At 34.4% G+C, this 15,888-nt stretch overlaps 1 protein-coding gene across 1 annotated transcript; it reads right to left on the bottom strand.

Moving 5' to 3' along the window:
* Window positions 1–5,708: 5,708 nt before the first annotated feature.
* LOC148836313 (arginine and glutamate-rich protein 1-like) lies at window positions 5,709–15,366 on the bottom strand. The gene is made up of 4 exons (XM_088914526.1): window positions 14,814–15,366; window positions 10,314–10,539; window positions 7,927–8,010; window positions 5,709–6,847 (listed from the first exon to the last, which is right to left on the bottom strand). The coding sequence occupies exons 1-4, from the start codon at window positions 15,161–15,163 to the stop codon at window positions 6,683–6,685; spliced, it is 825 nt and encodes a 274-aa protein (XP_088770652.1). The 5' UTR covers window positions 15,164–15,366; the 3' UTR covers window positions 5,709–6,682.
* Between the last annotated feature and the right edge of the window lie 522 nt (window positions 15,367–15,888).

Genomic DNA, 15,888 nt, shown 5'->3' with positions numbered 1-15,888 from the left:
CTTTCTGCTCAGTGGAAAACACTTAAGTCAATCAAACCAAACACACAGCAATTGGTTTATGCGCAAAGCACCTTAAAATGTAATGGGAAGTATAGAACCAAGACATTATATTACATGCAGTACATTTCCCAATTAAGAGTCTTGAAATAGATAACAGATTATTGAATGCCAGTAATGAAATCTAAATGGGTAAAATCTAAGTAAACTGTTACAATTATGATTGAAACAGGCCATTCAAAATTATTATAATTTCAATAACTACAGTATAATCCTAAAACTCGAAAACCTAATATTCCAGTTCAAGGATTTGGACTAATTCTATCAGGAAAAAAATAAGTGACTCTGTATTTCCACTGACAGATTTCGTTATTTGAAATAAGTGGAGGGAACAGTGTTATATTATTAAACTGCTGAGATCTGGGATAATACCTGTTGTTGTTTTTTTCTATAACTAAACATCAAGTCTTTAATGAAATGAGACTGATAGGAGAAAAGAGTGACTGGTCAAGTCGGCGATATAGAGAATATACGAAACTTCATAAGAAGAAACAACGCTTTAAAACTTTATTCAAATACTTTCACGTTTTTATTATTAATATTGTTAGGCTGTTTTGAAAACGTGTTCATTCGCTAGCTTACTTTCTGTGCTGTTTTACATTGCAATGTATTGTGCACATTACAAAAAACACTTTAATACTTACAGTATTACTAAGAATTAAATCAATTTATTTCAATAATCGCACATTTTTTTTCTAAATAGAATACTGTAGTTTTTTTAACAAAGAAAAGTTTCACTGTAACAGTAGTCTTTAAAATCGTAAATAGTGCTCTTAGGAAGCTGTTCCAAGTTGTGAGCAAAACATTTTTCATTAGGCAACAGTGCCCACTAGCGTATTTATACGTGTAAATGAAAAGCAAAAGACTCGAGTTTAGAAAGCAAAAGGAGCAATTGTTTAACGCCTTACAGTTTTAAATTATTACCATTATTAAAAATGGAAGTAAAAGCATGCACTCTCTAAAAACGATCTCATAACCCAAAGCAACCATTGGTGCGGGACCCGAATGCTACAAAAAGACTTTTTATTTTATTTTAGAAATATGATACCTTATTATGCTTTAAAATACGAAAAGAGACCCAGTTTTCTAACTTGCGTCATAAATAGTTTTGTTAGAATAACTATACCATGTATAATTTCTTAAAATAGGGTTGTTTATATTTTTACACACTTTCACTGCTTCATAAAATGGCTCGATTCATACATGTTTTTACGATGATTGGCATGTGTAAAGATACATTTATTTTAAACGGGAAAAGTAAACAGAATTCGACGCCCCATCCACAAATAATGAAATCATTTGATACTTGTGAAGTATTGTGTATTGCATTTGAATAACACATTAAGCAGTTGGATAAGAACACATAATGGATGAGAAAGGAATGCGTGTTCAGGACGTCTTCCCGAATAAACAAGAATTTGCCAACTTGTCTCGTTTTAGCCATATTATCAGTCTTCAGTGATATCAGTCTTCTAATGTATTAATTAAAATACATGAAAAATAAAAACAATTCTAAAAACGTTCCGGTTTTTAGCAAAAATTTGAGACGCCGACAAATTTGTAGTATCGTATCTACGTACTGTACCATGAAAATAACCATTTTTATCTAAAACGCTTTACGTAAAACCTAATTTGCCAGTTGTGACTAAAAAAAGAAAATGTGATGTAAGGACAGTTAAGATCTTTTTTTCAGGGAAACAAAAGGAAGTTCCTGAATAGTCCGAAAATATATCCAGGCTGTTTAAAATAAAACGATTGTGATCTGACACGATTCCCAGTTGCTTTTTTCTTCCAGTGACAGTTAATGTCTCTACGACTGTGTGTGATAAATCCAGGTTACAAGTAAATAGGGATTTTCGTTCTGTAAATTTTACATTTTCATCGCCAAATTAGAATTAAGAAACTAGCTGAACTAGTTATAACTAGAAATAGTTACAAAAAATGACATAAAACAAAATAGGTAGTTTTATTAAATGATTGTTTTCGGAAAACTTGAATCTGCTTGATTCTCATATAGTACAAATAGGAGTGATTTAATAAGTGATTAAAAAAACGTTCACCTTTTCTAATATATCATCTGTAATGTCACAACGATCTACATGAGACTCAAATAAATACTTTTTGAATAAGAGTCACAAACTAAGCCCGTACTTTAAACTTATTATTATTATTATTATTATTATTAATTTTGCTGCCCTCCCTAATCAAAGAAAGAAAAATTAAATTGTACGATACCACGATCTAAACTCATAGATGTGGTGATAGGTGTAAACCAAATAGCAAGATAGGCTTCAAACAATAGCTTATGTGTGAGTTAATTTTATATATACTGTATATAAACCTGACTGACGTAATATGTCATGCGTTTCATTCGTGTTTGAAGCACTGTTCTAAGATTTTAAGGATATCTGTTATAAGATTAAAATGCCTTTTCACTGCATAATTATAATTGTTATGTGATGCAAATTATACAAATTTTATTTCAGCTACTTTATTATTTATTATTGTCGTCCTTGTGTTTCTAAGAACAATAATAATATAATAATAATGTAAGATTTTTATTTTGATCATTTTTATTAACAATTCTGAGCTGGGGTAATCGGGAAAAGAGAACTACTTACTCAGAATCCATCCCTGCAAGCAGAATAAATAATACATAAAATATATAATATACACAGTTCTATACTTTCTGGTAATTGCTCTTTTCGTCGTTTTAGAAATGTGTGCTCTGTACGCTTTACTTTATTTTGTTATTCATTATCTACCTCCTATAATTCGTTTGCCCGTGTCCCATAAGCGGCGGTGGAGTCCATGTTTAAAGAACACTGTATAAGATTTCTTCTGTAGCTCTTTGTTTTACAGCTGTTTGATTGCATTCCTTTTAGGTAAATTAGTCGGCTCCTTTTGCACGTGATCTTAAGTGAAGTTGTTTTGAACATTTATGAGCCAACCCCCTGATAGTGATCTGTATTTTGCTAGAAGAAAAATGTTTTGTCCCATTTTTTTCTTTAAGTAGAAATGTCAAAGATAAGAAACCAAGTTGTAAAAATGAAAATAAAAGTTTACGTTAATTTCAGTGAAATCTATTGAAGAAGTACTGAAGCAAGCCAAACTGTGACTTTCTAGATATTCACAATTAGTGTTTAATATAAAGTATTCAATAAAAACCACAATGAATCATGTAACTTAATAATATGTTTTACACGCGTTACATTTTAAGAAATTACATTGCAACTCTGTATTGTCAAAGCCTAATAGTGTACTTATAAATCAGGATTTGAAGGTAGTTAACTTACTTCTGTAACTTGAGAATTACGTTTTAATTAGTTTATTTACCATTTTTGCAGCTGCAATTTTGTTTTGAGACAAAATATTACACATTCAAAAATGTCATGCATGTTTATATATTTTTAAATGTATCATGTGAGACGGAATAATAAAATTGTCACAAATCTACCAAATATAACAAAAATGCCCTGTTTCCAAACTACATAAATTACGAAGTCAACAACTTTGTATTCATCACAGTTCGCCTGTCAGTCTACAGACTGAAACAGCTGTACAGAACTGTAAGAAACAGTTCAGGGAGAATTCTCGTAATTATGAGCCCTCTACATAACGAATAACACTAGGGCGTGTGAAATTTCATAGGTAAAATATGATCATTTTGCAGTGAATGAAAATAACTTCCATGTTACAAAGAAAGACATTCTCTGAATTCTAGAGAATATATAAAATATATAAAATAATTACAGCATACTTATTTTGGACAGATGGACTTAATATCGATGTATTCAAGACTGTACTGCTATCTAGACCCTTTATAGAGTACTCTCAAAACTATTGCAGCTTCAGTTCCATTTTAATAGAAATGTCACGACCTCTAACTTCTCAAAGGAAGGGTAGAGTTATCAGATCCTCTCTAGCAACATTTAGAAAACGGGATTTCAGAAATAGGATTATAATAACAAACAACAACAATTCATTGTTTTGCGGACTTTAAAATAAACCTAGAGCTTTACAATAGCACACATGTAATACAAACATGTTGTACCCAACCTTAGTGGTGAATCCAATAACATGGTTTCTTTCAAGAAATTGCTGAATGAGTTCATGACCTATTACGATCAAGCTGGCTGGATGGGCCAAATGGCGTCCTCTCGTTTGTAGTGGTGTTCTTCAAAATCTGTGTAAATATATTTTATTTGCCATCGAAATACTTCTGACACAATCTTTGTATTGATATAATAGATGCTTATATATAATTCGTTCGTTAAAGTAATAGCAGTGTCTTTCAAAAACTATACCATAGAACATACCAACAGAGCATTTTCCATATTTGTACGCGTGCAGTGAGGTTTATAGAAATTCTGTAGCTCAGATCTCCATGGGATTTTCTACAGCCCTATTCTGCTGTCCAATAAATGAATCTTGTCCCCAAGTTGACACATTTTTTGTTAAAAAACATTCAAGCAAATTGATGAAAAATAACAAAGACAACTCAAACACCCTGTGAGAGAGAATGCTGAATTTACCAAGTTTTAAAGGCTTTAAAAATAGTTTTTTTCACAATTTATACATTTGAACCAGAAGTCTTATTCTTTCATTACTCTACTACTGTACATTTGAGATATTTAAAAAAAAATACCTATCAGGAAGCATGTGCAAACAACCCGTCTATTAAAATGTACAATTTACTTCTTCAATTATAATACCAAGTGTAATACATTCAAGTTCATGTTTTGGGGAGGTCATTTTTAAGAGGTCTAAAACATTTAATACTTGAACATTGGTCAGAAATGATTTTGTCAGAAGTTCCTCTGACAATACATAGTTCACACAGAACACATGGGATATGGAACAAGCTACCGAGTCATGTTGTCAAAGCTGCTACCCTGGCTTCTATCAAAAGCTTACAAGATCCTTGGATTAATTAGCTACTAAACAGACAAATAGGCCAAAAGACAGACCACTACTCATTTCTAGCCTTTATGTTCTCCATCTGAGGAATCACTTCTGCAGGAGGAATTTCAGTGAACTAATTCAGGTTGCCACATGTAACAGGCGGATCACGCTTCACGTAATGTTAATAATGGATACTTGTACGTTCTCTTGCATATCGAAGTATATGAATTTACAGGTATACTAGCATACTTAAAACACTACAGAAATACACTACTACTGATCTCTATGAATCTTAAGCAGATTTTGAAGCAGCAGAATGCATTGTTATCCCCTTTCTTACTTGCACTGCAAAAACATAGAAGTTCAAGTGAGTAACTGTGTCAGCATGAGTAGGCTTTAAGGGAACAAGTAAAGGTTTATTCCATGCTGAAAAGAGAGGAAAACTTTCCTGTTGAGCCATTTTCAGGTGTTTTTCTTCTCTTTGCAGCAGAGAATAAACCTTTACTTGTTCCCTTGTAAATACATTTTCTTCCAATTTATCCATTCTGTTATTCTGGTAATCTGTTATACATTAGAAAATTAGCAAAGAACCACTTTGAACAAAACAGAAATGTGATCTACTGGGGAAAGAGCACACTTTGTAACTACAAACTATTACACATTCCATGCTGTTGCATGTAACATCAATAATGGCAGTAGTACATGTTTCTAATTTGGTAAAATAAAACATGACATAACAAAACAACTACGCTTTCAGATCTTTTATTTTGTGAACTGAACACACTTCCAGACAGAGGAAAATTACCAAAGGTTTAATCAAATAAAAAAAATTCCATCCTACCCTATTAATCCCACCCCCCTCCCCTCAACCCCCAACCCATCATGCAGTAAATCACTTCCTTACCTGTACCAGGACAGCTTTAGAACCAGTAGAATGCAAAAAGCGTTAGATTTTAAGAATGTACTACATATAGAGTAATACATGGGGACACAGAGCCCACTCTTGGACATTAAAAAAGTGATTTCAGAGACAACTGCATTTATGTATTACATGATTTTACGAAACATTACATCACACAGGGTCAATATTTAGATTACATGGGAAACTTTCTCAGGTCAAGCCATTCACAGACTTGATGTTTAAGTAGTTAATGGGTTTAATGTTCCACATTTAATCATGCCAAACAATGCAATTACTTTGCACATTATAAAATAAATGACATTGTGGTCTGCCCTGTCCTGTACCATATCTAACCATTTCCGTTGTCTGCATTTAATGAACTACATTTTAAAATGTAACATTGGATTATACTGCTTCATACCTCAATGCAGAGTAATGAAAATTCATAAGTCAGAATTTGTCATTTGAATCCCCCAATGCTACTATCAAAGCAGATAACAGAACCCAAATACACTTTTTAACACTGTTCAAAAGCTTTGCCAAATTAATATCATTGTACGAACCCCTCCTAGACTTAAACTAATGCCAGTTTTACCATGATTTGATAAATTGCTTGCAAAGATGTCACAAGGTGACAAGTGAAAGTTTCCTATGTTAAAAAAAAATTACGATGGCTGGATTATCAATTAAAATCATATGCCTCATCTCTTTTCGAAAGATTGTTGAGCACAGCCCACATCGGTATAAGCCAACATTCCAGACTCTCCAGAAAACACTTCAACATGAAGCTACCATACAGTTAAAAGTACAAGTTGCAGTTCATTCTGTTGGTTTTAAAGAGAAGGACAGCTTGGGCCTTGACTTTCCCTTGCCCAAGATTAGTTTTTGCTCTTCTTTTTGCTGACGTTGTCTTTCTTGTTCTAATTTCATCCTCTCTTCATGAATTTTCCTTTGTTCTTCTACAATTTTCAGTTGCTCTTCAGCCTACAATACAAATCCAACATTTCGGTTAGTACACAGATAAGAATACATTTACTATCTGACTGCATACATAATTTTCAAGGAAGCAAATAATGACACAGTGAAAGAAATATCCAAATGAAAAATACAATACAATTGCTTTAATACAAAACGTTGTAATTCCAGCAACCATATAAAGAGGACAATAAAGTATATAGTTATGATTTACAACACAAATGTGTAATAAGTCAATCTGTGCATGATTGCAGAATTGCTTTTGTCTATTGATTACAAGAGATTTTTGAAGTTCAAATAAACCACTTAAAAATCTCATAAGTGCAGCTTCATTCTGACATTCAAATTATTCTTTGTATTTTCCACACAATTAACCACTAATCCTGGATATTTTATTACTGCAGAAAACATTAAAAAAGAGAATAGATTTCATAAAGGACAGCAAAAATCAAACTAGAGAGCATCTTATCATACTTGGAAATACAATATCCAAACATGAGATGCTCTTCTCAGCATGGTAAGAATATACACAACCTAAACATATAAAGCATTTAAGTTAATTCCAATCTACTAACAATAACAAACATAATTTGGTTAAACATTGAATTTTTTATAAACTAATTCAATCACTGGGAATCCCATTTAAAGATGATACAGAACTCTTTCAAGAAGAGTATTATAGGATATGTAGGATCAACAGGGAACTTGTGCAAGATTTTAACAGTACACCTCTTATTAAATACTACTAATCCGCAAAGGAAAAAAAGGGAACCGTGATGGGAAAAATAGTATTTCAAATATGACCCATAAATACTATGGCTCTAATGAGGAGGAGGTGGTGTGAAATGAACCTATTTTATTTCAACGGGTTCTGGTCTGTAGAAGGTTACACACTGTAAGATTAAGATATTTTTCCCAAATTGGATGCACATTTGAAGGACCTAATAAGACTTTTAATCTTGTTTACTCACACTGCACACACTTAATAATAAAACAGTTGCTTAAGAATAAACCCATTTACCCTTTCCAAATTCTCACACAGTATACTGTTGAACTTTATATAAACTTTCCAACAATTATTCACATACCAGTTTAGCTTGAGCATCAGCAATTTTACGGTTATTTTCTTCTAATATTTTCTCCAGTTCTTCTCGTTTTGCTCTTTCTTCCTCCTAAATGGGAGACATGGTGATATGTTAGACAACGCATGGGCTCTCTACGTTTCTGCTGAGCTATGCTCCCTCTCAGATCTTTTGTGCCTCACTCCTACAACAAAGGGTAGCCTGAGAGCCCCCAGTGTTTCTCACATAGTAACGTAAGCTAAAACATATCATTAAGGAAAACATATCCCGGATAACTATGTTCACGACACCCTCCCAATCAACTCAACCACCAAAAGCTAAACCCTCCCTGATTCAATTTTAAGTTATTTAAAACAACTGTTTTACATTTATACATGAAAACATCACAATCAACATTGACAACTATAAAATACTTTATATCAAATATTTCAACTGTATAAACATATCAGAAAAAAATGGAAAGAAAAAATTGAATAGTTTGGCTCACCAATTTAGGTATACCTACGCATTCTTTACCTATACTCCTTTTATCAGCATTAAAAGTTGCATATTTACTGTCTTGTCCAGTGTCCTGCAGAGAGAGAGAGTGCTCCTCGGCTGCCAAACGCGCCAGCTTCCTCTTTAAACTGATTTGTACTGTTAGCGTGGCAACACCTGCATCAGCAGCTCAGCCATTTACAAGAAACAACATACAAATGCAAGCTGAGCTGAGGACTGCAGATGCTTATGATAAGAAGGAACAAAAGTATGTAATTCATCATTCCTATGGCAAACAATTAATAAGAAAAATACAATGTACTGTTAGTTATACTTAAATCAATAAATAAAAATAAAGAATGAAAATACAAGATTAATCCAAACTAAGGAGACTGTTGGCCTCACAAATCATATACCGGAAAAAGGTAAAATAGTTGAGTTTTGAAGGGGTGAAAAGGGGGGATCGAATAGTTTTTCTGAACAAAAAAAACTTTGAAAGATGCTTTAAATTTTTTTTTTCCTAGGAGTATTTCATCCAGATTTGTTTTGGGAAAAACACAAGGCTGTATGGTGAAGTCATCCACACTAGACAATTGCTACCATATTTAAGGTCTGCCAATTTAGAAAATGTCTGATGGACAATGAAAAAGAAGAGATCAAAATTCCTGGTCTGTTTGGTAACAAGCTGTCATGCAGTATCAGTATCGACAAGACCAGAAGTAAGAAGGGGCCAAAAAGCATTACATAACTATGTTTAATGACATATCAGGACTACGCAATACAGTGAGTTTTACTAAAAAAAAAATAAGTTTCTTTGTTCCGTTTTTCTAGCATATCCTTGCTCAAAGCTCCATGAAAAAATTCATTAGCCACAAATCCAAGGTGTTTCCTGCAGTCATTAAGTCATAAGCATCCTATATGATTTTTAAATATGATTTCCTGAAATCAGGCTGCTATTATACACAAGAGTCAAAACCTATAAACATAAGGTTAATCTACAATTGCAGCACATGAAACTTGACTTTTTTAAAACAAAAGAAATATTGATGTCAGTTTATTTTTTCAAAGCCAAGATCTGCTTAAGGGGAAAGTACAAAATAATTTTCGTGGGAATAAATTTTTTTAAACTCCCTTTATAGTTTAGACTCATTCTGATGAGTAAAGCATAAATTACAGTACTGTGGTGTTCTTTTCACAGAATTTTTTTTTTCCTACAGTGAAAGTAATGTTACACTTTACATTAGGCAGGAACAAAACAGATCATTAACATCTACCAAAAACATAAAATGATCAGAAGGTATTGAACACTGATTCTTAAGATTTAAGATTAATTTTGACTACATTATTTGAAGTAGGAGAAGTACAGGGCAAAGACGTCTAAAGATTGTGTTACTGGTATTTATATTTTTCGTGCTTAGCAGGAAATTTCCAAATTCCTATTTAACCACTTTGCTCAGCTTCAGACTGGGGAAAGCCTTTTACTACACAGAGGCGATTCAAGTGAAGGCAGGGCAAGCAGTTAGATAAAATTTCAAACACCTTGTATTACAAAAAAACAAACGAATAAAAGGTGGGGAGAGATTAAGAAATTAAAAGGATGATGTTGGTAACTTTTTCTGCAGCCATGGCAAAAGTTTCATATTTATTTTTTAAAGGGCAAGGATTTTACTTCCTCATTTCTTTAAAACATCCCTTCCAATTAACAGACCCCTGTTCTCAAAAAAGGGAATGTGGATTCCAACCAGAAAAGTAGTGGTCAATTATCAACCTCGTGTGACAATGCATGCTTGCTGTTGCCTCACCAAAGAACTCAGAAGAAGCAAGAGCACATGCTTACACCATCCACCACATACCTCCCTCGCCCCTGAAAGTTTTGCCATGGGCCCTTGCTTGCATTCCCAACGACCAAGCGTTACCTCTCTAGCCTTCTGTGCTGCGAGCTCAGCTTGCCGCTGTCGCTCCAGCTCCTCGAGCAACTGTTTCTCCATGATGCGTTTGGCCTCCTCCACCCTCCGGAGCACCTCACGCTCAATTTCATCTTTCCGCTTTTCCAGCTCCTCCTCCACCCGCTTGGCCACCATCTCTTCCACACGCCGCGCCGTCTCCTCTTCAATGAGCTTTTCTTCAATCTCCTGTTGTCGTCTGAGGTAAAAAACCAAAACATTTAGGAGAGATATAAACAGACTAGACTCCTGGAACTAGGATAAGACTCAGGCAAGTCTTTGCATTAATTTTAAAACTCAACATTTGGTGAAGAAAACTAAAGTCACATATCTACTTTCATGTTTGCACACACAGGAAAATAAAAATGTTGATGCAGTTTGTCCTTTGCTATACATCTTCATAACTCACAGCTCATAACTACTTCTCTGCTAGCTTCACAATGGGCATTCAGTACCTCATCTCAAGACTTAGGATATGTGATATCACCTCTTTATCCTACCGCAAATCTAAGTTAATATGTACAAAATGTATAACACAAAATAGATCATCTTAAACCCTGTAAGATGCTGTAGATAAACATAGCAGTTAGAATTTATGTCATTAGAATCGGGAGTACAATGGGTTTTATTTTGAAGATTTATGGTGCAGAACAGCAGGATGCCCTTTATTTTGATGTGTTCTTTAATAGTTTACTTCATAAAAATAAAAGGGTACTTTACTTCATAGTTTTATGAAGTAAACTGTCAAAGAAAACATCAAAATAAAGAGCATCCTTCTGTTCTGCATCATAAATCTTCAAAATAAAACCCATTGTACTCCAGATTTTAATGAGAATATATTTAACTGATATGTTTATCTACAGCATCTTACAGGGTTTAAGATTACATAATTTGTGTTATACATTTTGTACATATTAACTTAGATTTGCGGGAAGACCTAACTTTAAGGTTGTAACAGCAGTGGCCCATATGGTATTTAAACTCATAAAATATAGTTTATTTCATTATAATTATCACTGCTCACATTTCTTAATGTTTTGGTGAAGCAGAATGTTTTCTAATAATTAGGCAAAAACTACTGTATATTGTTCTCGGGCATCTGGTTTCTGGGGCTACTTTTCTACAGTTCTAGCTCAAATGTAACTAAGTTACAGCAACAGAGTACTAAAACAGAAGGTTGTTTTATTCTTACATTATGTAATTTATTCTTCTGAGGAACAGATAGTGACAATTATGGTGCATTATTATACACTAAACAGCAAGCAAAACTGATCACACCAGGCCACTTCCTTATGTTCCTTAAGGTCCAGTAAATAAGAGCTGAAACCTTCCAGGTGTAAAGGTATGGTAAATAGCAAAGGTCCCTCCTCGAGGGCAGAAAATGAAAAAAACAGTGTGCTCTGCTGTGAGCTAAACACAATGAAAAGAAACTCAAGACTCTCACATACCTTCTCACCACAGAATGATTTTGTCACACTGACCTTAATACCACAAAGTTATATTGTAATGGCTGTCAGGTTTCTTTTGGCATTACCGATCTCTTAAGTTAACTTAAAGGGGCACCATTCCTAAAAATAAATAATTATATCTACAAAGGAAATTGGCAATATGTTTTAAAATTCAGTATTTTACACGAGCACATTTACTCCAAATAAGTTCCATTTTAAAAATTCAAAGCACACAAAATCTAAAAGTGTTAAAAGTGTTTGAGATACACTGCACTAAAGCAATAATGATGAGTATTTTGTTTTTAATTAAAGTGGAACTGCAGTGCTCTCTCTACATTTTGGGGTTATAATGAGTTAGCATTGATGAGTGCATTTCAAACCACAATGAAATTACCAAGTAAACAGTAACTTGTACAACCTCCATCATAAAAGACATGAAATTTCAATATGAGTAGTACGCACAACACAACCCCCCCCACCTTAAAATGTAAACTACTTTGTATGCAACTACTTTTTACATATCAGGATTTATATATTCAAGATTTATATTTCATTTTATGTAATACTGGGAGTTGGGAGTTGTGTCGGCCATTCAGAACAAGGTACCAAAACTTCTGATAATGTGAAAGAAGCCCTATTACACTGTAAACATGCTTTAAACCAAGAGGAATTTTGCTACTATGTTCATTTTAATTGAATTCTTCCTTGCATTTTTGAACAAGTCCTTTGGGGCTTCCTGTCATATTCTCCATCTGTGCATACTGTAAGTTTGCTTCCATTTATTTTTTTGCTTATTACTGGCTTGAAAGGTGGTTTCTGCCCTTTCATCCTTTCAAAGTTTCCAAAAAACTTTGTTTACTCCTTGTTTCTGTGTATGTACCTTACCTGGGTAAGACCAGTCTGTGGTACACATTATATATATTATACTGTACAACAAACTAAAATTACTGCATTGTTTCCTCTTTCCTTTTAAAGGGGTTTATATAAGCTATTTTACTATTTTTACATGTTTAATAACTACATTTTTACTATTGCATAGATTATGAAAACAACAATAAAAATGAATACTGCTGATTTTAAGTTATTTAAGGTGAGGTCATTTTCTTTGACTAAAGCAAGCATTACAAAATTGGGTTGGGAATAATATTAAAAGGAACAACTTCACTGATGTGGTGAACTCCTTTTACCTGGAATTCAAGACATATCATGTTTTTTGCCAATGCCTTTTCATTAAGTCATAATCTCTCAGAGCAGTTATGGAAGGGAGAGAAGGAGTTGTCATAATGCGCCACAATTCAATAAAAATTAAGTTTAAAGTAGTTTGACTGCTACCACAAATATTGCTACTTGCGACCAAAACAATACTGGATACAAGGTATGCCCCAGATTTGCTGACATATGCAATAATCACAATACTATTAGCATAAATGGACAATTGCAGAAAACTGCTTGAGGCCAAACTGCTATTCAGCTTCACTTCCATCCCATCCCATGACCAAAATCAACCGTGATTCTATACACACATATGTTCCCCATTTATATAATTTCCTGAATGCTGAAACTCAAAGTTTGTTTTAACGTACAATTTGACTAGCTAGACAACATAGTAGCCGAATAGAAATCAGGAGATTATTAGGATATGTACCTCTAAAATACGTAAAACCTACATTTCATTTTAACATATCACAATATCTCAAACACCTTTAGACTGTCACATGAACTTTAATGCAGGAATGCACTGAAAACATTCACCTCTGAGGATGGCTGAGCATGTCTGCTATCTTCGATATATAATAAAGTAGGAACATAAAAAAACACGTAAAAATGAACGGATATTGTTTTGACCAACGTGAATTGGTAAACATTCTGCAAGCACTTTAAAGATAGATATGCTATGAGAGTTCTACGTTTCTATATGTAATATAAGGTCACAACACACATTTGTGTTCTTTTTGTACACTTAAAACCAGTGTACAATCTGTGCCACAGATTTCTCATTTTATTGTTTTGAGTGTCCAAAACATGTATAAAACCTCAGACCCGAAACTGCTGACCACTTCGATGATGCAATTATGCAGCAGTTTTTTTCCAAATAGAAAAGTGGCTTCATTTGCTCTATGGACAAATGATACGCATAATATTATTTTCCAATAAAGACGGGGGCGTAGAATATTTTCCCTTTATATATTTTGTTTTTCTGTTGTTGTTCCTTAATATTTATCTTTTTAAGGGAAATCCACTGTAGCAATATTAATCACGTGTATCTCACATTTTAGTCCTCACCGAGGCGTACTTAAAACGAAATTCTGAGGTACAAATAAGTAACACAGCTTGATCAGACTATAACGAATTTAACAATTTAAAATCCGTTATTTTTCTTATTCTGTATATAAACGCGTATACGGGAATACCATTTCATTTTTTATTTTCACTCCGCCTTTTCTGGTGAGGGTCGTGGTTACAGCAAGCCGAGTAGATCACCCAGACTTCCCTGACCCGAGCAACAGATTCCAGCTCCTCCTACTATTAAAAATGATGGACCACCAATTTACATTTTAAATTTATATTTTATTTAGAATATACAGGGTTTTTCTTGCAACCAATCTGCTATTTTAAAAGAAACTGTAGACAACCACAGCGTAATAGCGACAAGTACCTCAAGAAAAACCGGGGTTTGCCGATACATCCCGCCTCGGGGCCGTGCAAAATAGCCAGTATTTAAACTTGAAATTAATGCCCTTGATACAAGCGGACCTATTTCCACATCTCTTTCCTTATCTTCAATATTAACAAATCATTAAAAATATGCCTAACACGTCTAGACTGTCAGATTCGATAAAAATGCACCCCAACAGACTTAATCAACCTTAAAATTAAATGACAATTTTGTAAAGTTAAAGGCATTGCATAAACAATAACATAAACAGCAACAGTTCCTACAGCCTCTCTGGGTTTCGCAGCTAAGGTCAGCGTCAGGCAATCTTGCAATCGCTCGCACCGCACGGGTTACAAAGTGCCTACTCACATTTTCCTCTGTCTCTCCAGTTCGGCCTTTTTCTCTTCCTCCTCCTTCTTTTGCTTCTCGTCGAGGTTGCTTCTCTTGCTCACTGTCCGCCCGAAGATGTCGATCCTGTCGGAGGGGGAGGCAGCCCGGTCTCGCTCCCGCTCCCTTTCTCTACGGGACGCGGCTGTAGCGGAGCGGGAACGTGACCGCGACTCTCTCCGCCGGCTTCTCTTCGCTTCCCGGGACTTCGATCGCTTCTTAGACCTCTCCTTGTCTCTGGACCGAGATCTGGACCGGCTCCGCTTCTTGTTGTGCTTGCTGCTCTTGGAGTGCTTAGAGCGGGACGAGCTGCGACTGCGAGAACGACCCATGATCGCCACCTCAAACTACGACCTTAATAATCAATTCCTTACTTTAAACTCTTTATGCGGCGAATTCGACCTTTACCAGAATTACCTCCAAATTCGTTCAACCAAAATCACGTCCGATTTCCGTGTGAACTTTATTATTATATCAATACGATAAACCCGGCCAACCGGCAAGATGGCGGCTGTCTCTGTTCTCCCAGGATGCATCTCTCTCGTACTTTTTCGGAAGCACTCGGGCAGCCGTCGAAATGACAAGAACACGGTTGCAAGATGCATTCTGCGATTATTCAAAATGTGTATATATATATGAAAAGCAAACTCTCGATTTAACCCTGTAAAGTGAAAAAACGTCAGTTTTACTAAAGGTTTTGGAAACTAATCAAAAATGTATCTGAATGTTTATCTTTGCACAGACAGAAAATACTTATCTTTTAGAGCCTGTATCGTAAATCAAAACTTTTTAAGTTCTAGCTGCTGAAACTGAGCGAAGTCCTTGCTTTAAGCATCTTTTGTTTTCAGATTAAAATTATTTCTATTAAATTACCTGTATCATTATATATGATTCTAATACCACTTCTAACGGTTTGGTTAAAGTAAACTTAGGTCTTGAGAGGTAAACATATTGCGGAGAGAGGGACATAGAAAGATCTGATAAATTGTTCTACTCTGATGTGATCATCTTCCTATCAGAAACACAAAGAGCACTCCTAATTTCCTCTAATCTTATT

The sequence above is a fragment of the Atractosteus spatula genome, chromosome 4 (genome assembly GCF_055471065.1).
Source record: "Atractosteus spatula isolate fAtrSpa1 chromosome 4, fAtrSpa1.hap1, whole genome shotgun sequence".
NCBI lineage: Eukaryota > Metazoa > Chordata > Actinopteri > Semionotiformes > Lepisosteidae > Atractosteus > Atractosteus spatula.
This window is presented reverse-complemented; position numbering and strand designations above follow the sequence as displayed.

Bases quoted from the DNA above. Each gene is read 5' to 3' on its own strand.
- LOC148836313 (XM_088914526.1), bottom strand. From the start codon at position 15,163: ATGGGTCGTTCTCGCAGTCGCAGCTCGTCCCGCTCTAAGCACTCCAAG. The intron at 8,011-10,313 runs GTAACGCTTGGT...TCTCCCATTTAG, and splicing joins CAGCACAGAAGGCTAGAGAG to GAGGAAGAAAGAGCAAAACG. The intron at 6,848-7,926 runs GTATGTGAATAA...TTTGTATTGTAG, and splicing joins CTGATGCTCAAGCTAAACTG to GCTGAAGAGCAACTGAAAAT.